Genomic DNA, 16,900 nt, shown 5'->3' on the forward strand with positions numbered 1-16,900 from the left:
TATTCAACATAGAAACACATGATGATAATTGTGTGGGCATTTGTAAATGCGCAGCTTTACTTGAAGTCCTTTGCATGCATTGCCTCTGTAACAGTCCCTAGAGCCCTTTAAGGTATAGGTGCTATCCTGTACCTTGGGCAGTCATGGGTTTTGAGGAGTAGGGAGATGTCAGATATTTCCCACGTTTACATGGATTCTAGCTTAGAGTTGAGTTTTAAGGCTTGGCAGAGTGGCCATGGAGCCCTGTTCTTGGTAAAATGCAATTTAGGACAAATGTGGAAAATAATGAACTTTTTGTTTCATAAATAAAAATGTGTTATAGGAAAATACTTCAGAAGATTCAGAAAAAGTACACTTAAAAGGTAAGTTTTTTGTTCAGGCACAAAGTTTTTGAAAATATATTTGTGTGTGTGTGTATGTGTGTGTGCTTAAAGGCTATAGCTTTAATGAACTACTTTTATTTTCCATCTTCACAATGAAATATATGTTATAGAAAACTGGCAAGATTTAAATGGTTATAGTAAACATTAATTGGGACTTTTTTTTTTCTTCCTTTCTAGTTTCATGGTTTTCTCCAAATGAAAATATTCTCATTGTTATTTTCCCAATTTTGGCTATACTTCTCTACTGGGGACAGTTTGGTATTTTAAGTAAGTATTCCTATTTTTCATGTATGTTTACATTGTGAAACTGTTGTGTCTAGGAGGAATTTATATAAATGGTGTTATTTCAACTGGATAAGGAAGAATATTACTGTGATAAATAAGAATATGCCACCTTGAATATTAATCATCATTTCATAGCAGTGTATATTGCACGCTCATGATTTTCTGTAGTTCCATTTGAAATTCAAAGAAGCTATTTTTTTAATTCCTTAAGAGTAAATGCTAGGGCCCGGCGCAGTGGCGCAGTGGTTAAGGTCCTTGCCTTGCACACCCGGGATCCCATATGGGCGCTGGTTCTATCCCGGCAGCCCCACTTCCCATCCAGCTCCCTGCCTGTGGCCCGGGAAAGCAGTCGAGGACGGCCCAAAGCTTTGGGACCCTGCACCCGCGTGGGAGACCCGGAAGAGGCTCCTGGTTTCGGATCGGCATAGCATCGGCCATTGCGCTCACTTGGGGAGTGAATCATCGGACGGAAGATCTTCCTCTCTGTCTCTCCTCTCTGTATATCCGCCTTTCCAATTAAAAATAATAATAATGATAATAAAAATTTTAAAAAGAGTAAATGCTAGTAGTACCTCCTTAAACTTGTATATGTGACATTTTAGTAATTATCAAATGTTTACTCACGTATTACAGTATTTGGAAAGTTGATAGTCACAGGCTACCTTAGTATTAAAACACTATACTTTGAAGCATAGAGATCCCCCTGTCTTTGAATACTCAGTTTGAACTCATGTTCATTTGCCCTGGGGAAAACCCCATGTGAACTGTGTTGTATCATCTTCGCTGTACAGCTCTGTGGCCTCTAGAAGACTGTGTGTTTTCATCTTGCTTCCCTGTGATAATCATGTACCCCAGCCTTGTAGGGCAAATCTGATGCTGTGTCAGATTTAACACAAACAATACAGAATTACCACTATGAGGTGAATAGGTAATTGCATTCTGAATAATGTTTACAGTTAACCGTGTTCATGCCAGGTTGGTGAAGAAATTTACTAAATTTGTGAGTTATGAGGATCAGTCTAAATAAGTGCTTTGACTTTTAAAATGAGAAATTTATTTCTGTCCTCCCCAAAGCACTTTGAAACAATCATTGAAGACCAGTAAACATCATAGGAAGGAAATAAATGATGCTGAGTTCATTTATGCTGCAACCTTTAGTGAAATACCAGAGTGGGTTGGTCTAATGCGTACTGTATGAATCTTACTTTAGGAAGCTTTAGCTTTGTTGGCAGACCTTGGCTATAAGAGATAAGTCATATGATTTGGGTAGGATGAAGCCTGTTTCTGAGATCATTCACATTAGTGTGATTTGTGTAGTTTGCGTTGTAAAGTTTGCTGATAGTAGCTTTATCATAAAGCACTTTTTTTTTTAGTGCAGTGGCTCAAGAGTAAATCCTTTTCAGTATTTTTTTAAAATAAGCTTTCTATGTTTTTCTTTCTTAAAATAATAATACAGACATTCCTTGGTATCGATAGGGAATTCATTCCAGATCTCCTCTTCGGAGACCTAAGTCTGGGATGCTCAAATCTCTTAGGCAAAATGACTTATTTCCAGGTGACCTTGCCCATCATTGGTATACTTGAAATCACCTCTGGATTATGCATAATCTATATACTATAAATCTATATGCTATAAATTGTTGTTGGACTATGTTAGGAAATAATGAGGAAAGAAGTCTGTTCCATGTATATGCAAATTTTTGATCATTTTCAGTTCTCTATTGGTTGAATCATGGATTTGGAATTTACCATTATAGAAGGCCATCTGCACATATCATTTTAGAAAACCTTGTACAATGCAGGCAGTTATGATAAAAAAAAAGTCATCCGGGGTCCCTAAATCTAGAAATTAGCTATTGGTGTTTTCTAGTGAATTTTCTGCCGCCTTCTTTTCTGTCTTCTTCATTCATTTGTGTTATTTTTCTTTAAAAATAAGAGACATAAATGGATTCCTGTAATTTCTAAACTTACACATCTAATTTTCCTCCTGTGTCTCCTGAAATTTTCTCATAGCTGCCTGTGTTCTGTTTTTATGGATGTTCTATAATTTACTTACCTCTCATCTTTGTGGAAATTAGAGATGGATCCAGTTTTTTGATACTGTGAAAGTAACTCTGCCAAATATATACAATCCTGGTAGTGGCAGAGAAAATCTATGCCTCATGATACTCTCTGCCTGTATGTTCCCCCAAATCTGTAACTGCTGTTACAGGTGAGAATGCATAGTTTTCACCTCAGGATCCTGACCTTATTCTAAAATCATTGTTAATTTGATGAGTGAAAAAACATCCTGTTTTAGTTTTCACTTTTGTATTAGGATTTTTTTTTTGAGATTAAGAGCCAGAGAAAGATCCACAGAAAGAGAGCTCCTTCGTACTGGTTCATCTGCAGACGCCCACAATGGCCAGGCCTGTAGTAGGGCTGGAGGCAGAGGCAGGTGTCCCACATGGGTGGCCGGAGCTCAGCTGCTGATCTGTTACTGCTGCATGTCAGGATCTACATCTGAAGGAAACTGGAATGAAGAGCTTGAGCCCAAATACCCTGATATGGCACAGATGACTCTAGCATCTTCGTATACATCTTAGCTGCTAGGCACAGTGCCTACCCCTGGAACTATTGCTGTTTACCACCTACACTCTGCCACCTCCAGCATCTTGAATTTATTGTGAGAATTTTCTTTCCTTGAAGGGTGGACATTGATATGGTAGACACACTGATTAGATGCTATTATTTTTGCCTTAGCAGCAAATTCTGTTCAACAGATGCTGGCAGGGTATTTGCTGATGGTGAGGCCCTGGGCTAATATGGGAGATGTGGAGGTGAGCCATACATTACTCCTGCCCCCAGAACACTCAGATTTCCTTCATTTTATTCAGGGATGTGTGTGTGCCTTTGTGCCCTACACCTGGTGTCACATCTTTGAGAGAGTCATAGATCTGAACGTTCGCTTTTCTTTTGGTGACTTCATAACAGCTCTCCTGTTTTTTGTGTGGTTGTGCTACTAGACAGGAGAGTTCCTCTTTTTTCCCCCTGCTTAGTTACAGACATTTTGTGTTCTCATATGTTACACCATGATCATATCAGTAGTTACTCAGTCCCTTGAAGTTTACTTTCTAGATATCTGCTTCTCCTTAAATGTTCTTGATTACCATGCCTGGTCTGTCCCTTGACTTCACGGTGGTTTTTTTTTTTTTTTTTTAAGCTCTGTTTGTGAGATCTTTGTGGTCTTAAGGAAAACACAGACTTTTACCAAGCTAACCGTTCTGTTAAAGGTTGACAGCTGTTATGCTCCCATGGTCAAGGGATTCTTTATACCAGAGCTACATTCTTTTTTTTCCACTATGATTTTAAAAAAAATTTTGATGATGTTTATGTAGTTGATCATGTTGGGAAGGGTCGAGGATCAGGGGATAGTGGATGAAACCATTGGTTACACACTTTCTTTTTCTTCTTCCTGTATATTAGGGAGAGGGGGATACAAGAGGAGAGGCCATGCCCAGCCTCCCAACTGCCGCATTACCTGGGGGATAGGGAACTGTCACTCTCTGTCATCCTCAGGTCCCCATTATGGAGTATTTCCTGAGGGTTCTGTTCATGTGTTTTTGATAATTCTGAGATGCTGCTGATATCACCACTCCAAGGGTGAGGAAATCTTTCCAAGGTCTGTCAGCTGTCATAGTCCACCTCTGAGTCCACATTGGCCCAGAAATTTGCTGTCAAGCTGCATTGGGGTAGTCGATCAGTTTGTTCTGCTCTCTATCCTCAGCAAACTAATGGGTGCTGCGGCCCAGCCCAACCCTGCCCAACATGGGCTTGGCCCTCATGTACCACAGGGGGAGCTTCAGCCCAATCAGAGCAACCCCCAATAATCCTCACATGACTGGCCCCCCAGCTCTGTTTCCTGTGCCTTGCATTGTATGCAGTGAACTGGTCCAGTCTGCCCCACATCCCGTTGAAATCTTGCACACATCATTGAGCAGTGAAGGCTAACTCAAACCAACCAACTCCACCCTCCAGCCCACACTAATGCCGGTGGATGCACCACCTGTCTAGCCAGGCCTGTCCCCAGTCCTGGTTCTCATGCTCACCAGTGGAAGTTGCAGCCCATCAGAGAGGAACCCACAACCTCTTCACTGGACTGACTCCCTAACCTAAATATTTCACTCTCCAGGTGGTTCTGCAGTCTAGTTTGACAGAACTTGCCCCTAGTCCCAGCACTTGCCAGCTGATGTTGCAGCAAAGCCCAACCCACCTGCCCTCATCCTGGCTCATGCCTGTATTTTGAATATAATTGATTATCCCAGCCTGACTCTCCCACTCACCCAGTTCATATGTAGGTCAACAGGTGTTATAACCCTGCCCAGCTTGGTTTGCTCCTGGTTCCAACTTTCATGCAGAACTACATTCTTTATATATATATATACATATTTATAATATGTTTTATTTTTTAGTTATTTGAAAGATAGGGGTTTTAAATTTATTATTATTATTATTTGAAGGGAGAAAGAGAGGGGATGAGAGAATTGGGGGAGAGAGAACTCCTTCGTACCCTACCTAGTCCAATCTGGAAATGGTCACAAGAGCCAGAGCTATGTCAGGCTGAAGTCAGCCTCCCACAAGCTCTTGTGTGTCTCCCACATGGGTGTAAAGGCTCATATACTTGGGCCATCCTCGACCACCTCCACACACATCAGCAGGGAACCAGATGGGAGGTGGAGCCTGGCCATGAGATGCTCCCACAACAGGCCGTGGCTGCATAATCTATACCACAACAGGCCCTGTCATCTCCCTTGCTAAGTATGTATCTGCTTCCAACATTTTATCTTAAGCATTTCTAATGTTATAAAATATCTCAGGAGTTCTTTCAGTCTGAATATTTTGTTTTGTTTTGTTTGCCAGAGTCGTTCCCTTCAGGGTATCTTCATTCTTGTTGTCGCAACTTCCTCATTATCCTCATTTATGCCAGTGAGTTTACCCTTACTGAATTCCTCTAGTTTAATCTTAAGGGTCTGTTGCACAGTAGCAGTGTCAACACGCCCCCAATCACTGCTTCTTCTACTTCTTCTACTACTCCACTGAAGACCTATTGGAATTCATCAAACAGTATTATGTCTTTATTTCCTGCTTCTTTAAACTTCTTTACTCAGTATCCTCTTTTTATTTAATGCATTATAGGAATTTGTCACTGGGAAACTGGGAAGTAATACAATAGACTCCAAAGGAGTGGTGTGGTTTTCACTGATCATGATGTACATCTACTATTTACATGAAAATGTTCAGACTGAAGAGGTGATAGCAGTGGAATTTGTACTTTACAGCAATACTCAGCTAATATATTGTGGTAATTAAAATTTGAACTATTGGGGGGAACTTGTTTGATTAAACGGTGGTACCCTGAATTCCTGCATATTAGAATTGTGCAGAAAGAGGGCTGCTACAGTTTAGTTCGAATTTGTCCATTCTGTTTCCTTTTCTAACTTTCTCATCCTTACTCAAGTATTTCAGAAGGATTTGAGAAATGGTTCCTGTGAAACGCATTGCTGGAAAAATTCACTATCAGAGCAGCCTTAAGATCCAGCCAAGCCCCTGAGTTTAAATTTAAAAACTAGCTTGGTAGTGAAAATAATTATTTGGTGAAAACACATTTTCAAAAAGCAGTGAAGCATGAAGTTTCTTGGTAGATTAGTGGAAAAAATCATTCTGGAGAAATGAGGACATACACTAAATTATACTAGGAAATGGATATCCACAAAGGCAAAATGTCATAATAAATATTATTAGAGAGAGTGATTCTGTGATCTATTTGATGACCCATAATGTAGGACTTTGTAAGTTCACTCTTTGATACCATCTTGAGCTATCAGCACTTTCCCTTGATCTGACCACATAGTGATTACACAGTGCTATTAAGTAGTGGTCTGAGCTGATCTCACTAGAGGAGGATCTGAATGTAGTTATAGCTCCTTTGTCAGAATGTTGCTTCTTAACCTGACCCTTTCCAAATCCAGCCGTTCAACTAACTACATGTACTGTGAAACTGTGATCCCTTCTATAAAGCCAAGGAAACTTTGGAACAGGAAAAAGGAATAAGTCTGTTGAACATCCTTTTCTTTGATCTTTTATATTCCAAGCACTTTGCTACACAAAGCCTGGGCTCTTTTATTTCTGGTTGGCATCGATTGAAGATGTGATGTCTAGTCATTAATCATTTTTACAAGACCATTTTATTGAAGCAAGTTGGATAGTGTATGAAGCTTATTATAAGGTAAACAACCAGTTTATAATTGCTATTAATATTCATTTTTCTCTAATACTAGTTTCACAAAATTGGTGCGCATGCATGAATCTTTTAAATGAGTATCTTTAAAAATTTAAGTAATTTAAGTAATAAAAATTTGCAATTCTAATTTTATTTGAAAAGTCATTAGATGTGCTTTAATCCTTCATTGAGATAGTATTGGTTTATAGCTCAACAGATTCTAAAATTAGTTTGCTAGAGTTATTACAAAAACTGTAATGCTAAAATCACTCAACTTCCTTTGCAATTGGTTAGTAATTTGACATCTATTGTATCTCACTAGTAAGCCATCAACCTCTGAGCTGACTCACTGACCACTTGACTTGGAACTGTATGCATGTTATGTTTTTTTGAGCAAATGTTGCATTCTTGGACTTAGAAATTTTGCTAGATGGACTACAGTCTATTGAGTGTTCAGATACAGTCTTTGCAGAATCATGAAAGGCTGAGCATGACAGATTTTATTTTATCCCCGTAGAGACTTCATAAGTTCAGCAGATTTCACCAGTGACAACCTGTATTCTGTCTTATAAATGTCTTCTCCATCAGCCACAAGAGACCAGAAAGCCTTGCTTTTGATTCGTAATGCTAGCTATTTGTACAGTGGGTAGAGGAGTATGTTGCTACTTCATGCACATGAATGTGATTGAATATGTAAGCAAATGATATTTCTTAGAGCAGATCCTTACCTTTTTTAGCAGGAGGAAAAAGTGCAGGAATAACACCTCTCACCTGTCATACAAACTCTTTCTCGAGCACCTGTCCTCACCTGTTATAAGAGACTCAAGGCAACCTTCTGGTGATTGCTTCTTTTGCTCAGTGTTAGCACTGTTAGTGATTGTTGCATAGCTTCATAGTGCTATTTTTGTTAAATTCTTCTCCTTGTTCCTTAAATTTTTCCAATAAAATTCCCATAGAGCATTTTAGATACAAAGTATATATTTATGGAACTAATGAATGAACCAATATTACATGTTTCTAAGAACTAATATGCTATCTTTAGTTATTTTGTAGAAGATATAAAAGGAAAATTTTGGAATTCCTAGTTTTTTTCACGCAAATGTTTTTGTTGTCCTTATTTATAGGCATACAGTATTCCTGTACCAGGCAGCATGTGCGTTTTAAGTTGGTTGTTGGAAATGTAAATACCATTATTTCACATACAAACTATTTTGTGTATTGATTTCAGTAGTTGTAGCTAAGGGGAGTCTTTAAAAGCATGCCGATTTTTAAAATTGCATAGCTTGGCATGCCAACCAGCCAGAAAATCATACCAAGAAATTTGATAAGAGCCTGCTGTTAGAAACACATCAAATTGTGTTTATCTTAATGCTAAATGATTGGAGAATAGCTTGAATTTATTTTCTTTGTTGCATTAATGTTTTGATAAATCTGATGAGGATAAATCTTTACACAAAAGGACAAGAAATGATCGTGAACCAGAGATTCTCAAGCTTATTGGGTTCTAAGCCATCTGTATCAGATACCTTTCCTGTTCGCTTTACTGAGAAAGGTGACAAATGGGCTAACAGCAACCTCGCTCCCTCATACTTGCTCTGGTACCTGTTGGACTGTGGCTGTTGTAGAAAAAAGAAAGAAAGGAAGGAAGGAAAAGAAAGGAAGAGAGAGAGAGAAAGAAAGAAGAAACTCTTTTTAAAGGTTGACTCAAGAAAATGTGGAGATACTATTTTATCACCATGGCTGCCTAAGTAGGTCCCACCAATATGTTCATCAGAAACGATTGTTTAATTTAAGGAAAAGTCAAAAGTAACCTTGAAAATAGTTAATGGTGAACTGATAAACAAAACGACCTCTAGTATATAGTATACTTACTTTCAAGGGGAAAGAGCCATTTTATGATAGAACAAGTCAATAGCAGTATTTTGTGATATTTTACTTTTATTATTCCTATCATTGACATTATTTTCTCCTATTTCTTGAACTTTTAAAAAATTTATTTATTTCAAATAATTATAGAAAGAGAAAGGGGACAGAGGAAAGAGAAATGAAAGAAAGACAGAGACAGAGAGACAGAGAGAGAGGTCTTCTATCCACTGGTTTATTTCCCCAAATGGCTGCAGTGGCCACTGCTGGGCCAGGCTGAAGCCAGGAGTCAGGCACTTCTTCCAGATCTTCTATGTAGGTGCAAGGGCCTGCTGACTTGGGCCATCTCCCACTGCTTTCCCAAGTGCATTAGCAGGGAGCTAGATTGGAAATGGAGCAGCCAGGACTCAAACCAGCATCTGTGTGGGATGCCAGTCCTGTAGGCCACAGCTACAACACCAGCCCTGCTACAACACCAGCCCTGGAGATTGAATTTTATAGAAGATTCACACTTGTTTTTTTTGTTTGTTTGTTTGGTTTTTTTTTAGAGTGAAATAAGCCAGCCTTTTTGTATGAAATTGCAGTGCATTTTAGGACAAATTATTTGGCTTGATTTTAGTGACTTCTTTGTGAGTTTACCTGGAATAGCCTCTTATGAAGGTTTGACTGACTGGAGGATACATTTGCAGCAACTCCTTTTTTGGGAGGTCTTTGCAGAACTTTTGGGTGATGACATATAGGTTTAAGTGGACAATGTGATGAGAGTTTACAGCAAGTGCTTTCCTGTGTCAGTGCCTTTTGTAGCCTAAACATCCCAGCCAGTTTGTGAGCCTGGAAAAGGGCAAGCTGTAAAAGTTCTGTGTCTCCTGATTCAGTAGGGATCTGGCTGTGTAGCAGTCAGGATAGATGCCAAGGCTGCATGGAACTAGCTAACCAAGTCAACTTTTGAGGAGATTGCTAAAGGGTGCTTTCTGATTGCCATGAATTTGTCTAACTGATGTGGATTCCAGTTACTCAGTTGTAGGACTGAATTAGTACTTAAGGCTTCCATCTCACCTAATGAGACTAAAATTGAGGTTATCACCTAAAGGGTAGATGGGCAGATAATCAAAAATCTTCAAATAGCTACTATATATGTTAAATACACATGTTATCTATCATGCATGGTTGTTTTAGGGGGTTATTTTCTGGTGAAATGACAATTTGGTGAAGGGGATTTAAGTCCTAAATAAATATAATATTTTCAGTATCACTTCCTTTATGATGGCTACCCCTTGATTATGGGCATGCAGAATACTCATGTGAGAAGAACACAGAGCAGAATTCAGTAGCACTTTCTGCTACTCAGACTGCTTTTACATTGCATTTAACCATGTTTGATGAAAACTACTTGTAATATTAACGAAAACAGGCAAGATTGATGTTTGGTCAAGGAAATAATATTTGGGGCTTATCCATTATATCATTTCCAGGGAGAGTGCTGAGTATTTTACAGTAGAACTAGTATCAGAAACAATAATATGAGCAGTGAATACCATTGGGTGTTTGTGATTTATTTTATTAAAACACTTTACTTGAGAATATTAATCATTTTTCCTCTATCAGGATTTCAAAAGGTGTTATTTGTCTGAGTTCAATCTACATTTCAAAATGAAATAACAAGATATCCTGTGTTATTAATTTTGTATAAAGAGAAACTCTTCTTCGGTGTTATTAATCAACCAGTTTTTCCATCAGGAATATTTCATCCACATTGTATTGTCTGTCTGGGGTGATTTTATTAATCAGAGTACATTGGTAAGGCTTCAAAGACACTCTGACATGACTGGAGGCTGTTGCTGGCATCCAGCACATAGAAGGCAAAGCTGCTGCTCACCATTCTTATGTAACACAGCAGTCCCCAAAGACTTAAGCCACAATGCCAGTAATACCTCTGTTGAGAAACACCATTGTATGAAACTTTGTTCTTTAAACTACAAGTGAACAAGATGGTACCTGTGCATTGAGCATCCATATTTATATGGGAGTTGTTTCTCCCAAGTTAAGTACATAGAGTTTTCAGTTTGTCTCCGCACCTTATAAATTTCAACAGTGTCTTCCTTTGTGATTGACTTCATGTAATTCTTTCTGTTTTTAAGCACTTAAGTATAAATCCAGTCGCACAAATAAGAAAATCATTTTTTTACTTATTGCTGGACTACTACTCACCACAGTTGTCATTGTTGGAGCAATCCTGTTTGTCCCAGGTAAGATGTGCCATTACTGTGAAGGAATGCAGCATGTAGAGAGAGCATCCCAAAGGAGGGGGTTGTATTTGTTTGTTAGGATTCTAACAAATTGTGGCAAAGTAGGTGGCTTAAAATAGCAGAAATTCTCCTACTGTTCTGGAGGCCTTATGCCTGAAATCAGCATGTCCTCAGAGGCGCCCTGCCTCTCCAAGTTACGGGAGAGAATCTATTCCTTCCTCATCTGGCTAGTGGTGTCTGCCAACAGCCCTTGGCATTCCTTGGCTTGTGGCAGTGTTCCCTCCAGCCCCTGCCTGGGTGGTTCCAGTCCTTCCTCATCTCTTCTGTGTTGTTTTCATGTGTCTCTGTCACCTCCCTGTCTGCTTCTGATGCAAGGACGTTATCTTGGCAGTATAATGCTGTATAAGCTCCTCTGCTCAAGATTCTTCATAGAAGCCTATCTTTTGCCAAATAGTATTGGGCTCTTCTCCTATGTAAGGTTGTTTCACTTCAGGGCCAGGAAGTGGGACTATCTTTAGGACCACCATTTAGCCCACAGAGGCAGATTTCATTAGTTGAGACATGGAAATGGGAATGAATGTGGGGACTTAGAATGTCTGAAATGGCGGTGGCGTTTGGGGAGTATGAATGTGAGTGGGTATTTAAGATATGTAGCACGTGGAAAGAAAAGCAAAGATAGGCTACTGTGCAAAGTCGTTGATGATGCAATGCCACCGTTGCATTATGTGAGTAATTCAGCATAGATGGTTGTTTAACAACATAAATTTGGCAGCTGAATTTGCCTCTAGGAGTTAGTAAGGACATGGGAAAGGAGGGGATGATACCGAGGACAACTTGAAAGAGCAATTAACTGGACTTGGGACCAGAATATAGAAAGTGAAGGAATGTTAAAGATGACTACAGAATTTCTCATTTAGAATTCTGTGAAGAACTAAGAAGGAGATAGAACCATTCCAGGATTTTAACGTGTTGAGGCTTAAATTTTGAGATTTATGTAGCTTAAGTTTAATCTTAAATGAGCAAATGTAGACACTCATTTTGCGTGAAGGACATCTTTAAGCCTTTCACAGTTTTTTGAGTGTATATTGAAATCATAATACACTTAATATGTAAAACATTTTAACTTCCTGAAGAGGAGGAAATATGCAGAAAGATATTTTAAATGCTTTTATCTTTTAACAGGTGAATATTCAATAAAGAATGCTTCTGGACTTGGTTTCATTGTAATTTCTACAGGGATATTAATATCACTTCAGTATAATGTGTTTATGACAGGTGGGTATCATTATTCATTTTTTAAGAAAATGACAATTTTGGTGAAATATTCTTGCATATTTTTTTATAGCTAAATCAAAGTTATGTCTATGCCAGACAGACGTTTTACCTGTCAGGTGTCAGTGGAGAGGCCTGCGTCCCACATTCGAATGCCTGGGTCTGATTCCTCACTCTGGCCCCGGACCCTGGTGTCTTGCCAGTTTAAACCCTGGCAAGTAGCGGCGGTGGCTGTAGTAACTGAGCTGCTGTCTCTGACAGAGAAGACCTGGCTTTAGTTCTGGATCCTCAAATTTGACGTTCGGTAGTGAACTGGCAAACTGGAGCATGGTGTCTCTTACTGTCTCTTAAATAAATACATAAAAGTTTGAGAGGGGTGGGGGAATCCTAAACAGTTTTCCAGGCTATTCTTTGTGACACTGCCCCATATCATTCATTTGAAGGTTAAGATCTTCATGACATTTAACTATTTTGTAAGATTTTCATGTGTATTTGATGCCAGTCAGAAAAAGTTAGTCATTACACATACATGTTTATTGTTAAGGTAATATATTTAAAATGTGTGTTTGATAGGCAAGAGTGATAGGTGGAAAAGGAAAAAATGAGGAAGATCTTCATGTCCTGGTTTACTCCCTGTATGCCTACAGTAGCCAGGGAGTGTTGAGCCAGGCCAGGGCAGAATCCAGCATCCCCTCCCCAGTGCAGGAACCCTGAAGTACTCAGGCTATGGTTTGCTGTCTCCCTTTGGTAAGAGGGAGGATCGGAAGCGTGGTGACCAGGATTCAGACCGCCCTCATAGGAGAGAGGGACATCTCAGGTGGTAGCTTAACACTCTGCCAGGGTGCTTACCCACAGTCAGCAAGATTTTAAATTTTGTTACGTAATTGCTAAAGGATTATCTTCATCTTCTAATTTTAGTTTCTGAAGATTTCAGTAGATGGCAAACACTGGTTTCTGTGTATTTGCTAACCATCTACATTGTATAAAATGAAGTAATCAAAAATAGTAGAAACGTGATTTTTTTTTTTTTGGTTATTGTGAACTTGACACTGCGCTGTTGAACGATAGTGTGACTAAACTAACTAGAATCAATGAAGTTTTCTGTTCATTTCAAGAGTAAACCACCAATATATTTTCCTCATCATTAAGCAGATTTAACCCTCAGGCTTCCAGCCAATTTCTGGCTCACCATACTTTAGAGAGGTAGCAGTTGTTTATAAAAACAAAAGCTGGAGGTCCTGATATTCGTGGCCACTTATTTGCATGGGGTTCTACCCATGGAGAGCAGTGTTGTGTGCATGTGGAGAAGCCACGCATAATGACCTTATTGTAAAATGCACAAATGTGGCTAAAGCAGCATTGTCCTGAGATTGTAAGACTAAGAGACCAGCTCATCTGAAAGACAATAGAAAGCTGCTGAATGTGTAAATCTGGCAGTGTTAGATTCCTGGAAAAGCATCGGCCACCTGACATGGAACTTCAGAATCAGTCTTTCATCATAGAATGTTATTCTTGATTGCTACAGAAGTGAGTGAAAATGATTTCCTTCTAAATATTCAATGTTCTTGTGTACACTTCTCTCTCCTGCAGCTTTTGGCATGTCCTCCTTCACTGTTGCCATATTGATCACTCAGGTGCTGGGCTACGTGCTAGCAGTGGTTGGACTGTGTCTCTGTATCATGGGTAAGGGTCACACCATTTTGTAGACCTGGTTTGAATTTCCCTAGGGCACAGCTGTTCTTTTCCTTCTTGTTTTGTAATATACAGATTAATTTCTTGGAGAAGTTTGAGGTTTACAGCAACATTGAATGGAGAGTGTAGAGTTCCTTTTTTTTCCCCTTAGCCTTTCCATATACCGTACCTAGCCACAATCTCTGCCAGCATCACACAGCACAGTAGTAAATGTTCCAGTGTACAGATGTACCACAGTTTGTCTATGTATTCGGCTATTGAGGGACAACTTGGTTGCTTTCAATTGTGACTAAGAATGAAGCTCTTACAAACTTTTCTGTGCATGTTTTATTCTATGTGAGTAGATATCAGGGCGTATCGATTGCAGGATGGTTTGTTAAGGATGTATTAGTTATTTACGAAAGTGACAAACTGTGTTTCAAAGACTGTACTGAGTTATAGTATGCAAGCAATAAATAAGAGCTCCTGTTTCTGCATGTAATAGCTGGTGTTTGCTGCCGTAACATTTTCCAACTCTCATTTTTCTCCCAGTGAGAGTAAGGGTTTCCATGTTGCTGCAACCAGGATGACTGTACTTTGCTTGTGAACTGATTGTTCTGACAGCCAAACTACCTTATCTGAGCTTGTAGAATAACTTCAAAAAATGACCAGGCTCCGATTGGCTAGAGACTTGGACTGTACATACAATTTTCCTTTAGTTTTGAGATTCTGTAGTGGCTGTCATGCCTAGGATAGTATTTTCTTAAGGATGTGGAGCCAATTCACTGAGTTAATAATAATGAATATACATAGGTCATTTTTCTTCTGGATCATTATAGAAAGAATTACCTTAAAACTTGGTATTATGGCTATAGATTGTTTTTAAAGATTCAGTTATTTTATATTCATTTCTAATAAAAGTTTTTCATTTGTTCTTGCAGCCTGTGTACCAGTGCATGGCCCCCTTCTGATTTCAGGTCTGGGTATCATAGCTCTAGCAGAATTACTTGGACTAGTTTATATGAAATTTGTGGGTAAGTCAGTCTTATTTTATTTTAACTCATGCCAAGAATCTCAAATTTATGCTTTTGAAAAATGAAAAATGAAAAATACTTTTCATTGCCTCTTCTAGCTTAGGACTAATGAAATATATTGGTAACTCAAAAATTGAAAGTATACTATTGGAATGACCTGAGGCATATTAAACAGGGTAGCAGACATATGAAAGTTTATTAAGCATGGTAGCAGACATATGAAATAATGAAAAGCTTCTATTATAAACTGATTTTAAAAACTGGCTCTCTATATTAAAATATGTAGATTTTTATGCTGTATACAAAGATAAATTTTAATAATATAAAAGGATTCTTAATGGTCCCGTTATTTCTGTGGTAGAGTTTTTGCAGAGACCTGTTTGTCACAATTGTTGCACCTTGTTTATGAGCATGGATGCTCTTTAGAATATAGGAATTGAAATTCAAAAACTATCAGTTTTGTTCATGCGAATAGCAAGTGATCTTTAACATGACTTTGAATGTTTTAGTTAAAACTAACGAAGTAAGTATGTTATAAGTTTAGAATTCTATGTTACTTACGCTGGGTAAACCAAAAGCATGGGATTTCACAATACAGATTTACAAGTATAGTGATGCCTCTCAGCCAACACTTCCTCCTGCTCACTTCCCGTAAGCATTTCACAATCACAGGATTAACACACCATTAGGTAAAGAATTCAAGAAATGGCAGGTAGGAAAAGAAAACACAACATCATTCCTCAAGATTTTAGACAAGGCTGTAAACCAGTGTGGAGGGAGTTTCATTATTTCTAACCTTTGTATGCAATCCATCAATTTAAAAATGATAAGACTTTTTACATAAATTATTTTTTGAGATGTATTGTTTATTGATTTTAATTTTTATTTGAAAGACGAGCACAGACACAGAAATTTTTCAGTCTGCTGATTCACTCTCTAAATACTGACAGCAGGTATGATTGTGCCAGGCTGTAGCCAGGAACTAGGAACTCAGTTCGGCTCTACCGCAGGGTGACAACAACCCTAGTATATGTGGTGTCACCTGCTACTTTTCCATGATGAGCATTAGCAGGAAGCTAAATGAGAGTAGAGCCTAGACTGAAAGCAGACACTCCAGTGTGGGATTTCAAGCATCCCAAGGGATATGTTAACTGTTTTACCAAACACCTGCCCCAGACAGATAATTACAAAACTGAATAAAAAATTAATGTGTTATCTTTTTCAATTTTGCTTTTTAAATTATTATTTTCCATGAGACAGTTTTACAGGTGTAGGGATTCCTCCCCGCTCCCCCCCCCCCGCCGCACTCTCCTTCCTCCCTCACTGTTCCCCAACCACTGTTTTACTCTATGTTATTATAGGAGTGTAGTCCTTTAGCCACAGTCACAAGTCAAAGATTCTGCTATTTAAGTGTATCATGGCAACATAAGCATAGGCAATATTAATAAATAAATAAATAAAAAGGTCTAGTGTCATACTGCCAAGGCATATTTAACAGTTTCATTGGGATTCCTTTTTTAATTCAGGAATAGAGATGGATACTGCAATGTATCTTCACTTCCTGATATACTGGTCTCCATTATACAGTTCACCTATGAGAATATATGCATATACATGATTACCTATATATCTTTTTGTTTGTTTTGTGTTTTCACATCATGGTTGCCTTATATCAGAGAGAACATATGGTATTTGTCCTTTTGGAATTATTCACTGACCGTAATGGTTTCTGTTTGGACTACTTTGTTACATATGGTAAATTTTATTCTTTTCAATGGCTGAGTAGTAGTCCATGGAGTAGATGCACCACATTTTCTTTATCCATTCCTGTTTCAATGAACATCTAGGTTGTTTCCACGTCTTCACTGTTATGGATTACACTGCTGT

General features: G+C 38.6%; 1 protein-coding gene across 7 annotated transcripts in view; it reads left to right on the forward strand.

Moving 5' to 3' along the window:
• CD47 (CD47 molecule) overlaps positions 1–16,900 on the forward strand; it is a 52,063-nt gene that overhangs the window by 20,810 nt on the left and 14,353 nt on the right. For all 7 annotated transcript variants that reach the window (XM_040980518.1, XM_040980519.1, XM_040980520.1 and 4 more), the window contains exons 3-7: positions 561–650; positions 10,929–11,036; positions 12,219–12,311; positions 13,899–13,991; positions 14,921–15,013. In XM_040980518.1, the coding sequence (XP_040836452.1) occupies positions 561–650; positions 10,929–11,036; positions 12,219–12,311; positions 13,899–13,991; positions 14,921–15,013 (477 nt within the window). The remainder of the gene's footprint in view (positions 1–560; positions 651–10,928; positions 11,037–12,218; positions 12,312–13,898; positions 13,992–14,920; positions 15,014–16,900) is intronic.

The sequence above is a fragment of the Ochotona curzoniae genome, unplaced genomic scaffold (assembly GCF_017591425.1).
Source record: "Ochotona curzoniae isolate NIBS_2020 unplaced genomic scaffold, NIBS_Ocur_1.0 contig_3498, whole genome shotgun sequence".
Taxonomy (NCBI): domain Eukaryota; kingdom Metazoa; phylum Chordata; class Mammalia; order Lagomorpha; family Ochotonidae; genus Ochotona; species Ochotona curzoniae.